Source organism: Ambystoma mexicanum, chromosome 2q, assembly GCF_040938575.1.
Source record: "Ambystoma mexicanum isolate Mex_15411 chromosome 2q, UKY_AmexF1_1, whole genome shotgun sequence".
Lineage (NCBI taxonomy): Eukaryota > Metazoa > Chordata > Amphibia > Caudata > Ambystomatidae > Ambystoma > Ambystoma mexicanum.
The window spans coordinates 1,481,126,423-1,481,149,669 of record NC_090924.1 but is presented as its reverse complement, the minus strand read 5'-3'; the positions used below and the strand labels follow the sequence as shown (position 1 = coordinate 1,481,149,669).

The 23,247-nt window shown below is 47.6% G+C and overlaps 1 protein-coding gene across 3 annotated transcripts in view; it reads right to left on the bottom strand.

Moving 5' to 3' along the window:
* FAM13B (family with sequence similarity 13 member B) overlaps window positions 1-23,247 on the bottom strand; it is a 694,693-nt gene that overhangs the window by 443,745 nt on the left and 227,701 nt on the right. For all 3 annotated transcript variants that reach the window (XM_069649076.1, XM_069649078.1, XM_069649077.1), the window contains exon 9: window positions 20,649-20,802. In XM_069649076.1, coding sequence (XP_069505177.1) covers window positions 20,649-20,802 — 154 coding nt within the window. The remainder of the gene's footprint in view (window positions 1-20,648; window positions 20,803-23,247) is intronic.

The window sequence follows — 23,247 nt, the reverse complement described above, 5'->3', positions numbered from 1 at the left end:
ATACCAATGGTACATAAGGCGCTATATACATGCAAAGTAACATAACATACCTCCACAGTTTTTCCACATGGCTTGCATGTAGTGGGACATAAAATTGGTCCCCCTGTCCGAGATAACCTCCCTAGGAAAACCAACCCTGGTAAAAATCTGGTCTGATGCAATTCCATGCCATGCCAAAAGGAAAGATGTTAAGCGCCCCCCGACCGGGGTGTCATGGGAGGGGACCTGAATCCGTAGGTCATTTCTGACCAGAGGCTGTGGCCCCCCTGGAATTGGGGCCTCTGCCTCAACCCTTCCTGCACGGCAGACCCCTAGGTGGATAGTTGGCCGGGGTGCTGGATGCTTGCCCCAAGTTCCAGTTGTTTCCCATATTGTACATGTTCTGTGAAGAACGGGATTGGCCTCGAAAGGACCAGTGAGAAAACCGCTTCCCCTCTGGGGAGAGGGATTTTGAGTGATTTGTTGAAGAGACTTAAGAGTCTCATGCTCTTTTTTGGCAGTCTCCAGAGACTCGACTGCTTTACCAAAGAGGTTTTGATTGCTCGATGGGTTTATTTATAAGGGCTGCTTGAGCCTCCGGCTTGAAGCCTGAATTTCGGAGCCATGTGTGCCATTTGAGCAGGGTGCCGCCGAGCTAGGGACCTACCTGCCGTCTCTGCAGTATCCAGGGTTTTTAATACATTTTGGTTGACCTGCCTGCCCTCGGACACGATAGCGAGTAATTTGGTTTTTGCAGGAGATTTTCTTGCATCAGGTTCCACTGTGCATCGGAGTAGCTAGCAAGCAACGTAGTGTTTGCTATGCGCGTAGTAAAAGCGGCTGCCGCGGTAATTCGCTTACCCAAGGCATATAGTCTTTTCGACTCCTTATCGTGAGGTGCCTCTCCTGTAGCAAGGGGTACTCCTGCCCGTTTCTGGGTGGTGGTAACCACTAAGGAATCAAAGGTGGCATGGCTTTTAATATATTGAGGGTCGGTAGGCGATTGCTGAAATCATTTCTCCACCCTTGGATTCACTGCCCTGGCCTGGGCTGGTGTGACCAGGGAAGGAGCCAATCTCCTTTTAATGGAATTTAGAAGAGGATTGGCTTGGCTGGAGGGGGGGTTTTTCTTTAAGAATGTCCTCCACGAAATCTTGTTCAGGTATGCCCTCCTGGGTGCCTTCCTTAAAATGACATTGAAAACCATCTGATCGTCTACTAGTGGAGCCTGGCGGGCCGGAGTGGAATCCAAACATAGGGCATCTGTGTCCCGATCATGAGTAGGGAGCACCCATGGCTCCTTCTCAACCTGACTAGTGTCCTCCCAGTTTTCCGTGGAGTCCGCCTGGTCATCCTCAGTGTAGTCCTGTAGGAAGGTAGTATCCTCTTCCTCATCGTAAATGTCTTGATAAGTGTCCATCTGGATTTCATCTTCAGGGTGAATGGAAGTGAAATGTTCTTGGGAAAGACCTACATTTCCAGGAAATCTCAAAGTTGACACAGAAGGGGGGGGTCCTCCCGAGGTCTCTTGGGGATAGGGTGCTCTGAAAGAGAGACAAACCTTTCCTAACGGTCCATGCACCCTTCTAATTTTTCCTTGGTCCATTTAGACGAACCAGAAGGGTCAATGGGTGGACAACCTTCATTATCCTCTCTATGGCGCCGAAATGTGTTACTAATAGCACTAAACATAGGCTCATGACTGTCTTCGTAGTCCTCGTGAGCATCGGGGTGCTGTGGCGCATCTTTCGACGTGTCCGCTGCACGCTCCTTGCGCTTCGTCGACTCTTTAGGCTTCAGCCCCACTGCCGAAATAATTCTCACAATGCATTCGGCGATGTCCGGCAAAGCGGGCCGGGCCGTATGACTAGGATGCCAAGCGGTAGCTTTTTCCCCTACCGGGGCCTTAGAGGGTGTCGGAGCGTCAGCTGAGCGCACTTCGGCAGCCAAATGTGTTGTTGAGGTAGTGCCCTTTATTTTCAAAGGCCCAGTCGCAAGACGCTGCTGCGGATGCGGGGGAAGGCTGTTGATCTTCAAGATCAGAAGAATCCATCAAAATTTTCGGCAGTCCTGTCGGTGCTTTCTCGGCGGAACTGTCGAAACCAAGTTTGGGGTTGAGTGCTTAGTGTGGCTTTTTGTACGCCCTGGTCGCCAGATGTTGTCCCCATAGCGTGACTAGCGTCAGGCCTAGCGGGGTCGGAGATGGGCGTGGCAGACCTGGAAGGGTCCGTCGTAAGGTCGATGGCATCCGGTATGGTTGCTTGGTCATCAATAGTGCCCCCGTCACTTTCGGCGGGTGCAGCGGTGGGGTAAGAATTTCAGCCCGCGACATGCCGTACGCGGCCCACAGCTTAACGCAGCACTCCTCAAGTGGCCGTGCACCGCGCTTCGTCTTGGTCAAGGGGCAGACAGTTATTACACTTATCGTGCTCGTCCTTCCACAGGCATCTGACCCTAGCGAAAGGTGATGACCAGACCTAGAGGGTAAAGAGGCGAAAAGAGGAGAGACATAGCTGAAGATCCCATCCAAGGAGCAGGTGAGTGAAGCCGCCTTGCGCGACCCCTTTTTGTGGTTAATTTTGGGCAACAAAAAAAAAGTGTCCCCAGGCCCTCTGGGCCTCTGTGCTGCCCATCCTCCCCTTCCCGGTCTTCCCCTCTCCCTCCCATCTCCCATCCCGCCCACCGCCCCTGATTGGCTCGGTCACCCAGTCAAAACTGACCCTCCCAGGGTAGCCCTCTGCCCGGCAGCCCCCACTGCTAAGGACCCCCTGGCAAAGGGCGACTCCAAAGAGACGCCCCCTGATCGTATCCGCAGGAGAAGAAGGAAGCCTAATTGCACCTAAGTTGATTTTAGAAGTGTCCCTAGTAGCGTAACTGTGGTCTAGTACAATCTAGAAAGTGTGTCCAATAACCCCATTGTGCCCAAGTTGATTTTAGAAGTGTCCAAGTTGAATTTAGAAGTTTGTTTATTTTATTTGTATAGCGCTCCAAACCCAGGGGTAGAAGGGCGCTTAAGAATATGGTTACAGCGTTGAGAAGTATCTGTGTTACATACTTCGTACATACTTATAATATATACAGTCATCAATAAACAGAGCACATACAATACGCACAATATACAATTTTCAATATAAATACAGTACCTAAACCAGTTACCGCACAGGGATGTAAGGTCTGGTGTTAATGGGGCTATTCTTGGTTTAGGAGCCAGCTGATGACCTGCTTCCTGAAGATCTGGAAGGATTCGATAGTTTTGATGTTGAGAGGTAGGGTGTTCCAGAGTTGGGGGGCAAGTACTGTGAAGCTTGCCCCTCCAGCTCTTTTTAGGTGGAACCTGGGCACTGTCAAGCATAGAGTGTTGGAGGATCTGGTGGATCTGGTAGCAGGTTTCAAGGTGAATTTATTAGCTAGATATGGTGGTGCTAAATGATTGAGGGACTTGTACGTGAGGCAGATGGTTTTTAAATCAATTGTTGGCGTATGGATAGCCATTTGCAGGCTTTCCTGGTAGCTGAGATATGCTCTTGTCTAGGAATGTTGAGGGCTTTGCGCAGGGCGTTTTGTATTACCTGCAGCTTGTTGAGTACGGATTGATTAGCACCCAGGTACAGGCTGTTGCAGTAATCCAGTTTGGATTGTATGAGGGCCCTGGCAAGGGTGAGGCAGCTGTTGGGTGATAGAAATGGTCTGCTGGCCCTGATGAGCTTGCCGGTGTAGGCAGCGGCTGAGGCGGTCATATTGGTGTGTTTGGTGAGGTTGGTGTTGGCATCTAGATAGAAGCCAAGGGTTTTTACGCTTTTGGCTATAGGGATGGTGTGGCCGTCGATGGTGATGTTATTATAGCAGGGGTTAAGTTTAGTAAGGGTGTTAGGGGAGCCGACGATTAGGAGATTGTCTTCTCATCATTCAGGCAGAGACCATGGGAGGCCATCCATGCCTGAATGATGGAGAATATTTTGTTGATCCGGGCAGAGTCTGCTTGGTTGTTACCTGTGATGGTGAGGAGTATCTGGGTGTCATCTGCGTAGTTTGTGTAGGTGACACCCAGACGGTCCAGTTGGTCAAATAGAGGCTTTGTAAATATGTTGTACAAAGTGGGGGATACACAGGATCCCTGTGGGACCCCGCATGTGATGGGGATGGGGTCTGCTGCAGCTGTTGTGGAGAAGACCCGCATGGTTCTTTTTGCCAGGAAGGATTGTATCCATATGATGGCAGAGGAGGAGAAGTGGGCTGCGGTGGCAAGGTGATTACATAGGATTTCATGGCTGACCAGGTCAAAAGCCGCTGAGAGGTCTAGGAGGAGTAGGATTGCGGCATTGCCTTTGTCTTTAATTTCATCAATCTGGCTTTTGAGATCAACAAGGGCGGTTTCTGTTCCATGTTGAGTTCTGAAGCCAGATTGACGTATTCCTAGCAGTTGGTTGGATTCCAAGTATTCCTGAATTTGGATGTAGGCAACTCTGTCCAGGATTTTTAGTAGGAATGGGACGGTGGTGATAGGCCTGTAGTTGGTGGGTATGGCTGGGTCGAGGGATTGTTTTTTCAGGAGTGGGAGAACCCATGATTGTTTTAGGTTGCTAGGGATCGAGTTATTGGTGAAGGATAGGTTGATGAGTTTGGTGATGAAGGGGGAGAGCTCTCTGGCTGCATCTTTTATGATCTGTGCCGGGCAGCTGTCTCCTTTGCAGTTTGAGGGTTTCAAGGAAGTGATGATTTTTTGAACTTCCGGGATGGTGACTTTAAATGTGAAGCCCGATCTGGTGTTGTTGGGCCGTGGGTGGGCTGGGGCTGGTGACCTTGTTATTGGAGAGTTGTTGGCGCTTGTCCAGAAATTTTATTGTTGAGGGCGTTTTGGATGCTGATGCACCAGGATTTGTAATTCCGGCAGGTGTCTGGAAGTGAAATCGTGTTTTCTAGTTCATTCAGAATTTTAAATAATTCTTTGGTGGAGGATCCTGCCTGAGCAATCCTGGTGTTGTATACATCTTTTTTGGTGCAGATTATCTCGTTTTTGTAAAGTGAAGATATGTTTGTGAGGTTGGATTTATTTTCCGCTGTGGGGTTAGTCTTCCAAGTGTGTTGTGCCTTGGCTCTCTCTTTTCTGACTAGTTTGAGCTCCGGGGTGTACCACAAGTTCAGGTGAGCTTTGGGTTTGACTTTGCGTATTTTCAGGGGGGGCAACGGTATCCATTGCTCTGGCCATGGAGTCGTTAAAGGTGTCGATGAGCAGGTTAAGGTCTGCGTTAGCTGGGAGAGCATTGAGGGTGGGTAGGACCAGTAGTAGTAGGGCTTCAGCAGTAATGTTGCGTTTATTCCTGGTGGGACAGGCTGGTGCCAGTGGGTGTTTACTGGGCAGTACCTGATTGGTGTTGACCTCAAGGGGGATCATGTGATGATCGGTCCATGCCAGAGGTTGGGGGTTTTTGCAGGTTGTATTGCAATTGTAGGTTGCTACCCAATCAAGGGGTCTGCCTTTTTGGTGGGTGGGGAATACAATGAGTTGAGTGAGATCATGATCGGCTAGGACATTGGCTAAGGATGCAGCATGTACATTGTTCGGGTCTTGGTAGCCGAGGTTGAAGTCCCAGAGGATCATAATTTGTGCTGATGGTTTGGAATTTTCGGTGAAGAGGGATGTGAGGTCTTCAAAGGTCACAGTGGGGCCTGGGGGTCTATATATGAGGTGGATGGTGATGGTGGTTGTGGGGGAGGTTTGTAGTTTGGCTGTGACCCCTTGATTGGGTAGACTGTAGCAGCTAGTCTGAGGACTAGGGAGGATTTGGAAATGATTGCTACACCTCTGTATGGGAGCGAGGGGTCCTTAGGCACCCACACGTCGTACGCTCCTCCTCAGTACAAGGCTTGGACCACGTGCCTCCGGTAGTGGGATTGCCCCTTGCCCTTATGTGAAGTTAACCATGGTTGACTGCAACATAGATGGGACTACTGAGCAGGACACGGGGCATCCATCTTTTGAGCCCCCTTTCGACTCCATCTTGTGTAAACAGGCCTCACTGCGATAGTACAGCAATGCTCAGTTCCCCTTCCACAACAGCAGCCAAGGACAGAGACACACACATAAGGCGCGCAGGCAGCTGGCTGGCCCCCACCCTTGCACTCCCCCTGCGAAGGAAAGCTCTGCGCTTCCATTCTCACGCTGAAGCCGGAGAAAGTTGCAACAATCAATATGCTACAGTTTTCTTCCTCTGAGATCACGGTTCGCCTGAGAACCGGCATGTGAACCAGAATGAGCTAAGCACTTTCTGCTCTATACGTCTTCATAAATGTGCAAGCCACCCACCCCCATTAGAACAATTTTTTGCCATCCTGACCCTGCACCCCCCTGTAAGGTATTTCTTTCAAGTGCCAGACCCTCGCCTGTGCTGAGAAACCCACATAACACACCCACTACTAACCTTAAGCATGTGTATTACTATATATGTTTTTACTTGTACTAATGAGTTTGAAACCCAGCTGATATGCGAAACACAGCCTGATTCTTCTACATGCACAATAAGGTCAAGGCCTCCAAATAAAGCCACGAATGACCCAATTGTACTGACAATCATTGTGTGTGACTTATGTAGAAATGTGATAAGTAGCATAAAATGTTTTAAATAATTTGTTAGTGTGTAATATTTAGTGTGTAACATATTAGCTTAGGTAGTGACCACAGTGACCGGACCCTGACCTGCATGGAGCACAAGATGTTTGACGTCCGTCAGCTACTCAGCCAACCAGGAGGAAGAGATGCTACCCACAGCTACAGCACCACACCGTCTGGCCAATCGGGTCCATTTAGCAATTTTTGTTAAAGTTATTTTAAATAATATAAATATGAGCATGATGTAATGAGAGGGTTGGAGTTTTTTGGGTTATTTCCTAGCTGGAGAAATAAACCATCCTTTGAACTCTTGCAGCCGGGTCTCAGTGCCTCTTTCCCCGACAAGCGGTTGTGTCTGCTATTTTATTTTTTCTCTCACACGTAGTTAGACGGGGAAAGGCACCTACATTTTTGGTGACCCCCGCAACGTGATTTAGAGAGGTTCCTTGAGGCCTGCGCCGCCCGGCAGCGAGATCCAGGGTGCCCCCCAGCAGAACCATCGCCTCCGCGGTTGACCAGACTGTGCACACCAAGAAGAAAGGGTCAAGGGTTCCCGGTTGACGAATACCCGATCGAAAAAGCTGCTTGCCAAGGCAGGCCACGGCTTGTTTGGGGGACGGACCTGAGCAAGGTCCCGCTGTGAGCGGCGACCCTTGGAGTACCTGACTGAACACGTGGAGTCCCGGTTGCAAAGACCACAAAGGAAGGTAAGGGGAAATACGGGAAGAAGGGAATTAGCAACAAAGGGAAGGTAGCCAGGAATAGGGTCTGCGTGAGTGACGGTGTATCTTTTTTGATATATCCTTTATATGGCCATTAGGTGTTGTAAGAAGTGAAAAGAAGAAGAGAAGTGGTATCCTAGCCCGCAGGGTGTACAAGGCAGCGCCGCGTAGCATTTGTCCCGACCAAGTGCAGAAAAAAGATAAAGAGAAAAATAGTAGGGGTCTCGTGTAGGCTCGGAGTAGTTTTTAGAATATTCTTTTTCCGTGGAAGTAAGAAATCTTGAGACATAATAAGGTGAAAGAGGTGGGGAGTGAATGCGAAATAGTAGGTAGAATAGGGAAGAAGAAAAACAGGGACAGTAACAGGAATAGGGAAAGAACAAACGCGCGCAGGCAGTGCATGTGTATGTTGCATGATTATATGTTTGTATGTCTGCTTTTATGTATATGTTTTGTTGAACACGCTAAAGTATTTTAATACAAGTAATTTGTGATTGATATAAGGTAAAGCAGAAGAAATAAACTGTGAGGGGTGATCAGGTAACACCTCTCAGGAAGCTAATGTGACATATGGTAATTGTGAGCATTAATAAAGAACGTATTATTTCCACATATTGTAACTGATATACCAAGTGAGAGGTGGGAAGAAATTCAAAGGTACTAGAATTTGTATTTGTATTTGTTTATTTATAACGCGCAGACCATCAGGCCCGGGGGCATCAGGGCGCAATTTGTACAGGGTTAGAATACACAAGAAAGGAAAAGAAACATTGCCATGGGGGGAGTAACACCACTGGCACATATTTGCCAGCACCTTCCACTTTATAGCGACAGGATACAGAAGTATCACGATCAGTGGATCACTGAGATAAAGGGAGACGGGGTCACACCAATTTGGCCAGAAGGAGGATCATTTGACAAAAGAGTGTTGGACTTAGTATCAACACATTTATTAGCGCAATACAAAGGGAAACAGTTACAGAACCGGAGAGAAGTGTTAGATTTATGGGGAATCTTTGAGGAAGTTGCCCCCACGGCAGAGGTAGGTACAAGCCGAATGACAGAAAAGCAGGAAAACCCTGAAGTAGGCGGGACACCAAAAGGGGAATGCTCAACAACTACAACCGAAAACGAAGTAACAAAAATCTATCCCTTAATGACTAGGCCAGCTGTAGGGTTTAGTGAACCCCTGTATATACCACCCACCGCCACTGCTCAGGGCGGGGCAAGAGCCCCCGAACCTCCACCATATGACAAAGGAGGCCTGTACGGCCCCACGAGTGCGCCTCCTTTGGATATAGCACGTTTAACAGTTGATTTGAACCGTCAGCTAGAACACGCACAAATGGAAATAACACGGTTAAGAGCTTTATGTGACAAAGGGCAAATGCTGCCAGGGGGATGGGAGGTACCCCTGCTGTCACTGGCAGATCTCACACCTCCGATCGGGGCAGCAAGCAATGCAACCCCAGCAGCCTCGGTATCAGGGCAATCTATAGCATCGCAAGGGACGTCATCGCAGCAGAGGCAAGAACAAGCGTGGCAGTCAGGACAGTTCCTGTTCCAATTGAATAACAAGCCAGTGAGAATTATACGTCCAGATACACCAGAGAGTCAACAAAGTGGAGATCAGGGTGAAAGACAAGGAAGTGAACCCAAGGAAAACTGGGAGGATAATAACGAGCTAGAGTCAGAAATAGAGGAAATATGGGACGATTTAGATGAATACGAAGAGGCAGCTGCTGCAGAGGGGTCCCCACTACCAAACCGCCGTTACCCAGACACTATCGCCACCATTATGGCAAGGTAATTAAGACAACGAACAGGGAGGATAGGAAACATACTGGTAAGTAAAACGAAAAAAGGGAAGACGAGCAGAACGGGAAAGAAACAAACTACAAATGCCACTGATACATAAAGGAGCAGGTAGGCCAAACTACATTCTGTGGGCCCAAATGGACAAAACCAACTTGTTGAAACTCCTCCCCCTGCTGACGGGAGGGGCAGGTTAAGTGGATACATGTATTTGGGAAGAACACGGCAGGTGTGCCGTTAGCTATAGGTGATGTAAAAAGTCTATTAGTTTCAGCAATCGGGGACCAAGCAGACAATCTGGGAAAGGGCAGGGTTCCCGGGAGCAACGATGGATCACCATTTAACAAAGTTCGAGCACAAGTGTGGGATGCATTGCGGCGTGCATTTCCAGACGTTCCAGATTTACATGCAGTAATGCAGTGGACGATGGAGGAGAACGAGGATCCTGCGCAATTCATTTTGCGAGTGCAAGACTTATGGAGAAGCGAAACTGGTATGGCATGGAATCAATTAACAGCTTTATTCTATTTTATCATTAAAAAGGGGTTGCAGAAAGAGGTACCGAAGGCCTTGGACAAAATAGCTGGGATCGAAGCCAAAGGGTGGCCTGAAATTCAGAGCATAATTGTACACCACTGGAGGAGGATCAAAGAGAAGGAAAAGGAGGTCACGCAAAAGAGGCTGGCTGACGAAGCAAAATTGGTACAGACGAAATTAGTGAAGGTCGCCGCCATTACTGCCAGTGCAACAGCAGACAGAGGAAACAAAGGAGAGGAAAACGTGGAAGGAAGGCCCATTGGGATAGCAGCGCAGTGGGTTGGAGAGGACCAAGGACAGTGGAACAGAGAGGAACAGCCATGCCAAGGATCGCAGTGGCAGAACAGGCCGGCCCAAGGAAGAGGTGGGTACCGCGGGCAAAGGGGAGGATACAGAGAAATGGGAAACAGCGGGTATGGTGGGCAAGGACCAAGGGGAGGACAACAGGGGTCGTGTTGGAATTGTGGAAGATGGGGACATTATTCACGAGATTGTAGAATGCAACAATCAGGGTATTTTCAAAAGCAACAACAACAGCCCATGAACAATGAACAGGGGTGGGTCTGCCCACACCCAGGTAGCCCTTGTGGAGCGCCAATGGGGAGGGGAGGGGACAACAGGATCAATACTGCTATGACCCCCAAATGCAACAGACAGCCAGCCCAGCAACAGCAGCAGCAGCTACAACAGCAAAATGCACTACAGCCCATGGGGAGACAAAACCCAGTTGGGAACAAACAATAACACTTTTGCAGCGGCCGCAAACGGTGCCCCTGCACCATTTCGCGACGTAACGGTCATGGGTGACAACGTTTTTTCAATGCCAGGTCAGCAAAGATACCAAGACTAGGACAGCCCACAGGGAGCACTTGCGTGTCCAATCCTATCCACCACACAGAGTGCAAATGAGGAACCACTAGTGGCGGCAGAGATAGGAAACAAGCAGTTTATCTTTATGGTAGACTCTGGAGCAGTAAAATCATGCCTCACAGAAGGGCGGTTTCAGCTCTCGGGAAGAAATTTGGAGACGCAGGGGTTCTCTGGTTCCTTATACAAAAGATCTTGATGTAACAGTGGGGGGAAAAAGAGTGCGTGCACCCTTATTGTATTACGAAGACGCGCCAATCAATTTGATGGGACGAAACCTACTCAGTAAGTTAAACATGACCATAGCCTTTACTGTAAGAGGAATAGTGTGCTCGACGCCAGGAGTATGCCCCGTACGGGTACTCTTGATAATAAGCACGATTACAAAGGAAGTTGCAGTAAGAGGGATTCCCATTGACATGGACATGTTCGTCTATGGAATACAGGTATTAGCCCGAGTAGTGCCTGAAATAACACAAAAAGAGTGGAGAATACCATCCGACTTCATATTCCGCCCAATCACACCAACAGATGTAGTACCAGGAACAATTATGGGAGGTAACTCCCATAAAAATAAAACTGAAACCAGGTGCCCTCCCACCCAGAGTGAAACAATACCCCATATCCAAAGAAGCAGAGGAAGGTATTAGAGAAACAGTGAATGCACTCCTAAGCCAAGGTATCTTAGTGCCATCAACTTCCCCATGCAACACAGCGATTTTTCCGATTAAGAAAGCAAAAGGAGGGGCGTGGAGAATGGTCCAGGACCTCCGCCCACTCAATGACATCATCCAAAAAGAGTTCCCTTTAGTGCCTAACCCGTCATCAATATTGTGCAGTATACCAAACGAGGCAACTTGCTTCACTGTCATTGATCTGAAAAATGCCTTTTTCTCTGTGCCACTCGCACCAGAGTCGCAGTACCTTACAGCTTTTACATTAGGAAACAACAGATATGAACATCGCAGACTCCCACAGGGGTATTGCGAGAGCCCAAGCATTTTTAACAGAGTACTACGAGAAGACATTGACAACATAGATGTAGGGAGCACCATTATACACTACGTAGACTATTTACTCGTCTGCAGCAAAACAGAAGAGTGTAGAGAAGACTCAATAACACTGCTTAACGTTTTGGCTGCCAAAGGATACAAGGTGGACAAAGGAAAGTTACAATACTGCCTTGCTGACGTTGAGTATCTTGGCCAGCAAATATCTAAAGATGGAAAAAGAATACTACCAGACAGAGCAGCAGCCATTCGACACATCATACCAAAAACAGTGAAGGACATGCAGAAATTTCTTGGCATATGTAACTATTGCCGAGCGTGGATCCTCGATTACGCAGCATACACACGGCCAATCAATGCTACAAGCACTGAAAGAAGCACAAAATAACAGAGCCCCAATAAAATGGACACAGGAGACAATTGCCCAATTCTCTCGATTAAAAGACCTTATTTCAGACGCCCCAGTCCTTGCAAATCCGGATTATGAAAGGGAATTTTTCCTGTTTTCACACAGCAATGGAACATTAATGACAGCAGTATTGACACAAAAGACATCACTAGGCCACAAACCATTGGCATACTGCAGTGGAATATTAGACCCAGTAATGCAGGGACATTTCGTTTGCGAACAGGCCCTCGCTGCAGCAGCCTTCGCTATTGAGAAAAGTGCCACGATCGTAATGGGATGTTCAGTGACGCTATATGCGGAACACTCATTTGCTATCTTGGAAAGATCAAAATCTACTCTCACAACACAGAGAGGCTCTTCTTATGAAATAATATCAAGTCCGAATGTACATGTGGTCAGATGCAAGACAGTGAACCCAGCTACCTTCATTACAGAGCCATGCACAACTGAGGATTTACAGGAACACGATTGTAGCACATATGAGGGAGAGGGCGATGACATTCCCAAAGCAAGCGAAAACGCCCTTACAGAAGGAGACATTTATTTCATAGACGGGTCAGAATCCATAAACTCAGAGACAGGAGAGAAACATGTGGGGATGGCGGTAGTGCGCATAGAAGAGGACACATACGTAGTGATTGTTCAAAAACGCCTCCCCTCACACTACTCTGCACAAGCAGCCGAACGGACTGCACTAATCAGTGCGTTACACACAGCCAAAGATTGTGGCGTGACAATATATTCAGACTCAGCTTATGTCACCACAACAGTTCACTCAGGAATCAAGTTGGCGAAGGAGAGGGTTCAGAAGAGCAGATGGGTCCCCTGTACAACATGCCACGTTGCTAAATGAACTAATCGAAGCTTTAGCAGAACCATCGGTAGTAGCGGTGGTTAAATGCCAAGCCCATACCCATAACACAGACGCCGTCTCATTGGGGAACGCGGCAGCCGACGCAGCAGCGAAGGAGACCTTGTACTTCATAAGACACCAACATCAGAGTATATTGTGAAAACAACCACAGCGGATCAACCAGCAGAAGCATACAATAACACGCCCATAGCACAGTTGATAGAACTCCAGAGAAGGGCCCCACCGGAAGAACAGGAGTTGTGGGGCAAACGAGGGTGTAAGCAATCAGCCACAGATCTCATTTGGAGACAGGAAACGGCAGGCAAGGTAGTGATGCCTGTAGAATTATTAGAAGTAGCGTTCCAACAACTGCATTTCCCAGCTCACGTTGCAAAACACATTGCCTCAGATATTCAAGATTTGTTCCTAATCTACACGAATATTTGTCTAAATTTGTGATTGAATGTACTACATGCCAAACTTACAATTCAGGAATGACATTACGAACCCTGTGTGGCACTTTGCCACGCCCTACAGGTCCATTTAGAGAACTACGTATCGATTACGCCGATATGGGAGAAAGATGTAATGGAGCAAGATACTTGATTGTGGTGGTATGCCCTTTTTCACAGTGGGTAGAAGCGGGCCCCTGTCCCCATCCTGATGCAAAATGTGCTGCCAAGTTCCTTGTGCAGCACATTGAAAAAATATTGGGTATATTGTCTGCCCCTAGCACTGTTCCAACTCAGAAACCAACCATGCAAGGATCATCATTTAAGCCCGCACGAAATCGTGACGGGAAGGAGAATGCACACACCGCTCTCCCCTGTTAGGAGGGCGTCTGATGCGCACAGGGCTGCCACAGTGCTGGGAGAAGAGTTTAAGGAATACCTAACACAGCTAACGCGCGCACTACACAGCATAGCAAAACAAATTGTTTCACCATTTACTGAAGATGTAGCAACAGACACGTCCATGCCGACAGCAGATAGCCCGGAGGGACCTTTAATGCCAGGGGAGCAGATTCTTATTAGAAATTTTGTAAGAAGGTGGAATTCACCAAGATTTCATGGTCCATACACAGTGGTGTACACCACCCCAACTGCAGTTAAAGTTACGGGGTTAAAGTACTGGGTGCAACTCTCAGACGTGAGAAGGGCACACAGTGTTACACCTCCCCAAAATGAAACCGACTGTGTGGATGCCATCACTGGCACAGGATGACATGATGAAAATTGCAATTTAGACAGGGAAAGTATAGGGGAAAAGCAAAGGTTTTACATATTTTCTCTCGCTCTCTCTCGCTTTTTCTTCTCATATAAATCGTGTTGTTTTTTCTATTTTTTCCTCATTATTTCCATGATGAAATGAAAAGGAATTGTTAAATGCCTAACTGAGTAAAGAAATGAAAAAGAATGAACAATTGCAATTATGTTTCTTTTCATATGACTTAATGAATTTGTCTCGCCCATGTAGGTTCAACATGAGCCAATGCGACGAAATGGCTGAGCAGGCTGAAATGTTAGATAGAAATAGGGAGGGATGCCACTAGGGCCAGTAGATTAAATAATTTGGAATGCGTTATAAAATATGCTGCCATATTATTTGCAATAATGATGTTTTATCTTATTTGGTATAATGTTTTATATGTGGCGAATGAAATGAACAAAGGGGGGGAGCGGGGCTAACATGATAAAACCAGGGTCTAAACTAATATGGACTGAAGCAACGGCTATCTTGAAGGACACTTATAACATTGAATTGAATAGCAAAAATATAACGTTGCCCCTTGTACAATTGCACGTAAACAAAACTGCTATTCCATGATTGAATAATACTGTGGCCAAGGAAATAGAGCTTGGATGGAATGTAAATGAGGATTACTACTGGTTAACTAATTCCAGAAATGCAAGCATGTGTACACACACTGCACCAGAAACCACTACTGAAAACACGTCACCATGAACAACATAGATGAAGCATGGTCTAGAATATTACCGCTGCAATATCCACGAGTTGGTACCCAATTAAAAAACAGGAGGAGAAAAAGGGGGGGTGGGAAAAAACAGATACAATATTCATCATAACCTGGGGTTAGATGAAATAGAGGACCCCCCCCGACACCATGACCAATCGAACAAATGGTATTCAGACATGAGTGCCGCAGCAAAGCAAGCAAGTAATGAAAGTTGTTGTGTGCTCACTTATTCCCCACACAACGGGAACCCCAAAAATGTTAATCCCACAGGAAGTACCCTTGTCTGAGGCCCAATGTTTGATTCATCTGATGCTGTGTAGAATAAAAAAGACATTTCAAGCACACACAGTCACTATGGAAAAATTGGAAAACGAACAAACTTGCACCAGCAGACGACAAGGAGTAATCTTCCTCCAGGAGCCATTTTTCGTTATAAAAGGGACAAGATATGCAGATGACAGTGGCATGATGAAACGATTGAATGCAAAGCTGAGGGGCTTCGAGGGCTGCCAGATGAAACATACGAATGGGCAAAAGAAACGTGCATCCCCATCTGGTCAAAGCATATCACCAAGCTGACATGGTCACACCCCTGGAGAGACCCATTAAGATTCAAAAGGAAATACCGCACGAACTTTGCTTTCATGGAGAAGGGAAGGTGAACATGGGAACCGTGCGGCAGTGCAATAAGACTTTAATAATGCCAGTTATGAAAAAAGGCACTGCTGCATTAATGAACATATACTGGATCTGTGGCAAACAAGCTTACCTGCATCTCCCAGCATCCTGGAGGGGCACTTGTGCCCTAGCCACACTTCACTCAGCACTAATGGTGATACCAGAGAGCCACGTCCAGTTTACAGCAAGGCCTTCGGCTGACACATCGACAGCAGGCCAATCGACTGGCACATCAGCAGCAGGCCAATCGGCTGAACCATCGACAGCGCCCGATGAGACAATCACAGAGCCCCCAGCATACGAACTATTGTCAGAAGAAACTTTGAAAACCAAGTTGTCACGCAGCAAAAGATCCAATTATATTTCGTCCAAATCATCAGAACTCCTTGCTGAAATCCCGCAGCAGTACAAGCTTTTCTCATCTGCAGAGACATTGTTCGCATCATTTCTAGCACCAGGCATTCAAGCAAGGGCAAACGCGAAATGGCTGCAGATAACACGCTGGGCGCTCATCCAGCTGGCCAACGACACTGAAGAAGGATTCAACATCATAAAAATAGAGCTCCGAACATTGCGCCTGATGACGATGAAAAACAGATGTGTCTTAGATCTTATCACGGCGATGGACGGTGGTGTTTGCAAAAAAATTGGGGGGGGGCGTGTTGCACGTTCATACCAACTTCCGATGCTGATAACGGGACACTGTCACATGTGATAACAGCAGTGCATAATTTAGGGGAAAGAATGAGAGCAGAAGGTGGAGCAGACAACAACACGTGGTTCGACGATCTGTTCAGCTGGATACCATCATGGGTGAACATCGCAGCAAAGATACTCTTTCCCATTATTGTCTTTCTTCTCCTAATATTCTGTGTGTGCCAACTGGGACTAAGATGCTGTGAAAATAATATGCCTAATTCAGCAATGATGATGGTAACAGTGGGCCGACAGACAACGGTGGCTACCATGATAGATGCCCAAGTACAAACTGGAGAATACACCACACCACAGTATAGGATGACTGCCGTCTATAGACAGTATGGGGACGTGGTCGATAATCTACATTACACTACCATTAGAGAACCAAAAATCTTGCTGTGGTATAACGAGGTGTGGATAGATTTAGATGGGGATGGTGGGATATACTTAATGGTCACCCCAGAAGAATACGCAAGAAGAGGTAACAGCTTAAGAAGTGCGTGCAAAGCATGGATGCCAATAAAGGGTACACCTGCTTGGGATGAGGCTGTGGCTGAAGCTGAGCGCTACCGAAGGGAGAACGGAAAGAACGAGATAAAGTAGTTTGTTACTTTAGATGTAACGAAAGGGGGGAATGTATGAGAGCGAGGGGTCCTTATGCCCCCTCACGTCGTACGCTCCTCCTCAGTACAAGGCTTGGACCACGTGCCTCCGGTAGTGGGATTGCCCCTTGCCCTTATGTAAAGTTAACCACGGTTGACTGCTACATAGATGGGACTACTGAGCAGGACACGGGGCATCCATCTTTTGTGCCCCCTTTCGACTCCATCTTGGGTAAACAGGCCTCACTGCGATAGTACAGCAATGCTCAGCTCCCCTCCCACAACAGCAGCCAAGGACAGAGACACACACACAAGGCGCGCAGGCAGCTGGATGGCCCCCACCCTTGCACTCTCCCTGCGAAGGAAAGCTCTGTGCTGCCATTCTCACGCTGAAGCCGGAGAAAGTTGCAACAATCAATATGCTACAGTTTTCTTCCTCCGAGATCACTGTTCGCCTGAGAACCGGCATGTGAACCAGAATGTGCTAAGCACTTTCTGCTCGATACGTCCTCATAAATGTGCAAGCCACCCACCCCCATTAGAACAATGTATTGCCATCCTGACCCTGCACCCCCTGTAAGGTATTTCTTTCAAGTGCCAGACCCTCGCCTGTGCTGCGAAATCCACCCAGTACACTCCTTACTAACCTTAAGCATTTTTACTACTATATATGCTTTTACTTGCACTAATGAGTTTGAAACCTAGGAAAAAATGCGAAACACAGCCTGATTCTTCTACATGCACAATAAGGTCAAGGCCTCCAAATAAAGCCACAAATGACCCAATTGTACTGACAATCATTGTGTGTGACTTATGTCGAAATGTGACAAGTAGCATAAAATGTTTTAAATAATTTGTTATTTAGTGTGTAAGATATTAGCTTAGGTAGTGACCACAGTGACGGGACCCTGACCTGCATGGAGCGCAAGATGTTTGACGTCCGTCAGCTACTCAGCCAACCAGGAGGAAGAGATGCTACCCACAGCTACAGCATCACACCGCCTGGCCAATCGGGTCCATTTAGCATTTTTGTTAGAGTTACTTTAACTAATAGAAATATGAGTATGATGTAATGAGATGGTTGGAGTTTTTTGGGTTATTTCCTAGCTGGAGAAATAAACCATCCTTTGAACTCTTGCAGCCGGGTCTCAGTGCCTCTTTCCCCGACAAGGGGTTGTGTCTGCTATTTTATTTTTTCTCTCACACGTAGTAAGACGGGGAAAGGCACCTACACCTCCACCTCTGCCGTTAGGTCTATCAGCTCTGAGGATGGAGTATTTGTCTGGGATGGCTAGCGATAAATGTGGTCCAGACGCCTCATGAAGCCAGGTTTCTGTTAGGGCTAGAAAGTCCAGGTCATTGGTAAGGATGATGTCTGCAATTTCTGTGGGGTGGGCAGCCAGGGATCTGACGTCGAGTAGGGTGCCTTTTAGTGGGGGAGGTGTGGGCTTATTTGGCACATTGTGCTTTGTATAGGTTTTGGTGTTGGGTCTGGAGTTGGGTCTAGTAGTTGTGGTGGGGAACCTGGAGCCTAATCTGTCATTGCGGGCTGTGAGGTTGGGGGCAAGGGAGGGGAGGGAGGGGTTAGGCCGGGGGACTTAGAGCGGGCGGGAGGTTTGGTAGTCAGTTTAATTTGGTTAGACTTAGCGATGGGCCTGGGGTGGCTGCGTGTAGTGTTGGTAGTTAGGCCTTGGTTGACAATGGAGGTGAGTGGGAGGAAAGGGGGATGTGGAGGGTAGGAACGGAGTGGGGCAGGGGATGGGGTGGTGTCTGGGGCACCCTAGTTTAGCCAGGCCGTCCTGGTGGGCTATGTAGCTATTGCTGCTACAGGGTACGTTGTCCAGCGTTATGGCGTTATGCAGAAAGGGAACAGGATTAGGGCCAGCCAGAAGATCATAGTCTGGTGATAGCAGTGGGTACTACCGGAGGCTAGTGGCGCTAGTGGGGAGCAGGCCAGGCTAAGATAGTTGGCGGCTGGTTTGAGCTGGGTGGAATTGATCAAAGTGCACCTTGGAACGCTATAGTATCTAGGTTAAAAACACAGCTAGATCCGAGATTGCACATAGGTTAAAAACACAGCTAGATCCGAGATTGCACATAGGTTAAAAACATAGCTAGATCCGAGATTGCACATTAGGTTAAAATATACCTGGGTTTGGGAGTATATTTGGCTAGAAAAGCGACCAGATTCAACAGTACAATTGGTCAGAGTACACATTAGGCACTTCAGTGATTAAAAGTAATAAGCTGACTAGGTTGAAGGCATATCCGGATTTCAAGTTGCGAGGCATAGTGGAGCACATTGGAGCAGAGTATATAGCATGATTGGAGTAATAAGGGTGATAGGCAATAACAGTAATCAGGCGATGTTATGACCAGCCCTTGGGTCATAGGGTTCACTCCAAGGGACACTCAGGATACACAGGCCAGGTACGCATAGTGGTTACTTTATTAGGCTTCTTAGTTACAGGATCAGATGCCATCAAGTCAGAGATATAAAGAGGATCAGGGATAAGAGCCCACTGGCTCCCACCACCCAGGCTCACATCTTGTAACTGCCTGGGTTAGAACCAATTCAACTCCAAACATTCTAACCTCACACTCTACACTCCACACTCACAGCCTACATTCTGATGATGACATCAATCCTGGCACAGCATACATGCAAGCACAGGAGCCAACCCTAACAGGCGAACAGTAGACAAGGTGGTAGGGGGGCGGGGGGCGAATTAAGAATGGAGCATTAGCTTCTGCTAAGTTAGAGAGTTACAGGTTATACAGTGTCAGACACATTAGGCTAGGAGTGTAGTGCCTCTGGGAACCATGTCATGCATTGAGCTGGGCATCAAGATGCGAGGGTGGAGACATTTAGCGGTTTGGTGGAATAGAGCAGTGGTAGTCCCTGATAGTGCACGGGCAGATGTACAGGGCCGGAGCCAGTGGTAGCAGAATGTCTGGATCACTTTGAGCGTGTCGGTTGTTGATGTTGGCAGTGTACCGTATCAACATATGGGTTACCTTAGCATGTGAGGGGCAGGGGTTCTGGCAGACGGCAGACATGGCAAAACAGGCACAAAACCGGCGTTGGCCTTGCCTCCCGTGGGCCTTGGAGGGAGTGGGCCGGCTTTGCCTGCCGGCGACCAATGGGGGTACAGATGGGCCCGGTGGCCAATCAGATGGCAGTATCCTTAGTGCCGTAACTGTGGTATAGTTCTATTCAGAAAGTGTGTCTAAATAACATTACTGTGCCCAGGTTGAAACGAAAAGTGCCCAGGTTGAACTGTTGGATTTGGGGTTTCCAAGTTGAATTTAGAAGTGTCCCTAACAGCGTAATTGTGGTCTAGTCCAATCTAAAAAGTGTCTAATAACCAGGTTAAAGAAATCAAGTCCTCAAAATCCAGCAAAGTTGCTGGGGGTCTCTAAGGTGGAGGGAATTAGCACATTTCAGAGAATTCTTCCCAGCAGAAGGCCATGTCAGATTCCCCATGAGCCAGTGCAGTGAAACAGAAGGCTTCACTGCAGAATGTTCAGGTCCGATTCAAAAGTAAACGAAAAATGTCTGAAGGTCCATAAGTGCAACAAAGAAATATTTTCTAATACTATTGCACAATTGAGAAAAAAAATCAATTTCAGCAAAAAGGGAGACACGTTCCAAACAACTTTAAATGCTACAGCAAGGTGGTTATGGACTGCTAAAGTGCCAGCAGGCAGAGGGAGATAGTGGTGTAGAGTGCAAGCAGGCAGAGGGAGATAGTGGTGTAGAGTACCAGCAGGCAGAGGGAGATAGTGGTGTAAAAAGCCAGCAGGCAGAGGGAGATAGTGGTGTAAAGTGCAAGCAGGCAGAGGGAGATAGTGGCGTAAAGTGCCTTTCAAGTCCTGTTTTTCCTCTTACCTCATCTTTTTCTCCTTCCAGAAAAACAATTTTCATTTGCTCTTGTTCGGGCTCCTCCAACTCTGCCAGTACAACTGGACTTTCAGAATCACTGCATGTCACATTCAGAGAGCGGTCCTTGTTGGTATTGACATTGTCTTCAGCAATCTCCTCCCTGGAAACCGAAAAATCAACAAAACATTACCTACCAAAGTCCAGGCGAGAGATCGGAAACTAGATCACAAAGACGGAACATGCAGAGCTGGCCAGAAGAAAGCAAGGTCAAAGCTGTACATGAGAACTGAGCAGGGCCCACACACTACCAACCCTTGTTAGGACTGATTTTCTATACTCTGGCCTGGTGGACAAATGTATAGAAGGCCAATCTAGCATTGTGACAGGGACAACTCTGGGAGCTGTAGCCACAAAACACTTCAAGGTAGCAAGGAGAGCTGTCTAGTCTCAAGAGGTGTTGAGCTTGTAAGGGGTCCATGTTAGGACCATTTTTCTCAAGTCCACCTAAGGGCTTAGTAAAACCATTCAACTGAAACAGTACAAGACTCCACTCTTATTACAAGGCTGTACCGCCTGTGTATGTCTTAGTTACTTACCTGTAACTGTATTTCTCCAGCATTGGTATCTTTCATAGATTCAGATGCTTGAATATTCCCCGTCGTCAGACTGGGAATCCTCTGTGATAAATTTAATAATAATAATTTTTTTTTTTTTAAATATATACACATTGCTACCCAGAAGTGCATGTACATAGCCCATTATGGCCTATGAGCCATTTCATTGTGTAGTCCCTCCACCTCACTTTGGTCCTTTATGGCCCCAGCCAATGAGGTGGCAGGGCTTAAGCTCCACCCCCGGCAGCCATCTTTAGATTCTTAACCGTAGAGATTACAGTATGATGGATGCCGAGCCTAGAAGCAGCCTCTCAGGGGAGGCGGGCGGGCGCATGTGAATCTATGAAAGATACCAATGCTGGAGAAATACAGTTACAGGTAAGTAACTAAGACTTCTCCAGCATTGGATCTTTCATAGATTCAGATGCTTGAATAGAATACCAAGCAGTTAAAACATGCCACCATTATATATATATATATATATATATGCATAAATACAGAAAAAACATATTTCTGATCAAACCTTTACCATGCAGCAACACAACGGTTACATACTTCGGGAAAGGTGGGAAAAGAGGCTGGTCCTACCTTATACAAAGAGATGGCGGAGCACTGCCTGTCCAACTGCAGCTTCTTTGTTGGTATCTTCAGCCAGGCAGTAGTGTTTGGCGAAAGTATGCAGAGTGCTCCACGTGGCGGCTCTGCATATGTCCTTCAATGCCACCCCTGCGTGGAATGCTGTTGACGCCGCCCTTCCTCTGGTGGAGTGCGCAGACGGCGGTCTAGTTAAAGGATCGCCTTTCAACTGATGGCAGTGGGTGATGCAGGACGATACCCAGCGTGCCAGACTTTGTTTAGATATATGCTGACCCTTGGTACGGCCAGAGAAAGATGAATAGCCGGTTTGAGGAGCGGAACCCCTTGGTTCTTTGCAAGTAAAACTTCAACACTCTAGCAACGTCTAGAGAATGTAATGTTCTTTCCGCTTCAGAAGCGTGATTCTGGAAGAAGGTTGGTAGAACAATGCGCTCAGTGAACGACATCTCCGAAAGTACCTTGGGGAGGAACTTCGGGTGAGGCCTTAAGATGACGCGGTCCTTCTGGAACAAAGTAAACGGGGGTTCAGAAGACAAAGCTTGTAACTCACTGATCCTTCTGGCTGATGTGATGGCTATCAGGAAAGATGTCTTCCAGGACAAGAATTTCATTTCGCATCTGTGAATGGGTTCCAAGGGAGGTTGCATGAGGACTGTTAAGACGGTGTTGAGGCTCCATTCCGGAACTGGTGTAGGTGTAGGCGGATAAGTACGCATCAGTCCTTTCAGGAAGATTTTAACCGCTGGTAAGGAAAGTAAGGCTTGCGTCTCCGCGGTTACTGTGTAAGCCGCTATGGCTGACAGATGGACCTTGATAGAGGACAGTGAGAGCCCTGACTTAGCCAGGTGCAACAAGTAGGGCAGAATCTGATCAACCGAGGCCGTGAGGGGATCGATTGCAGAGGTCTCGCACCATTTGGAAAACCTGGTCCATTTCCTGGTGTAGGTGACTTGCGTGGACGGGGCTCTAGCGGCCCTGATGATATCCCAGCATTCCGATGGTAACTTTAGGTGCATCAGTTTGCGCTGCTCAGGAACCATGCTTTGAGAGACAGGCTCCTCGGGTCGTGATGGAGGACCTTGCGGTTCTGTTGCGTCAGTAGATATTGATGCGTCTTGAGACGAATCGGGGGTAGACAGGATAGGTGCCTCAGCGTCGGGTACCAGACTTGCCGTGCCCAATCCGGTGCAATTAAAATCAAAGAACAATCCTGTTCTTTTACCCTGCGAAGTACCCTCGACATGAGGGGAATGGGTGGGAAGGCATAGAGGAACTTCCCCGACCAATTCACTGAGAAGGCGTCTCCCAGTGATTGGTGCTCCGGGTATCTTGAAGCAAATCTCTTGCATTTTTTGTTGTTCCTGGTGGCAAAAAGGTCGATCTGCGGATGGCCC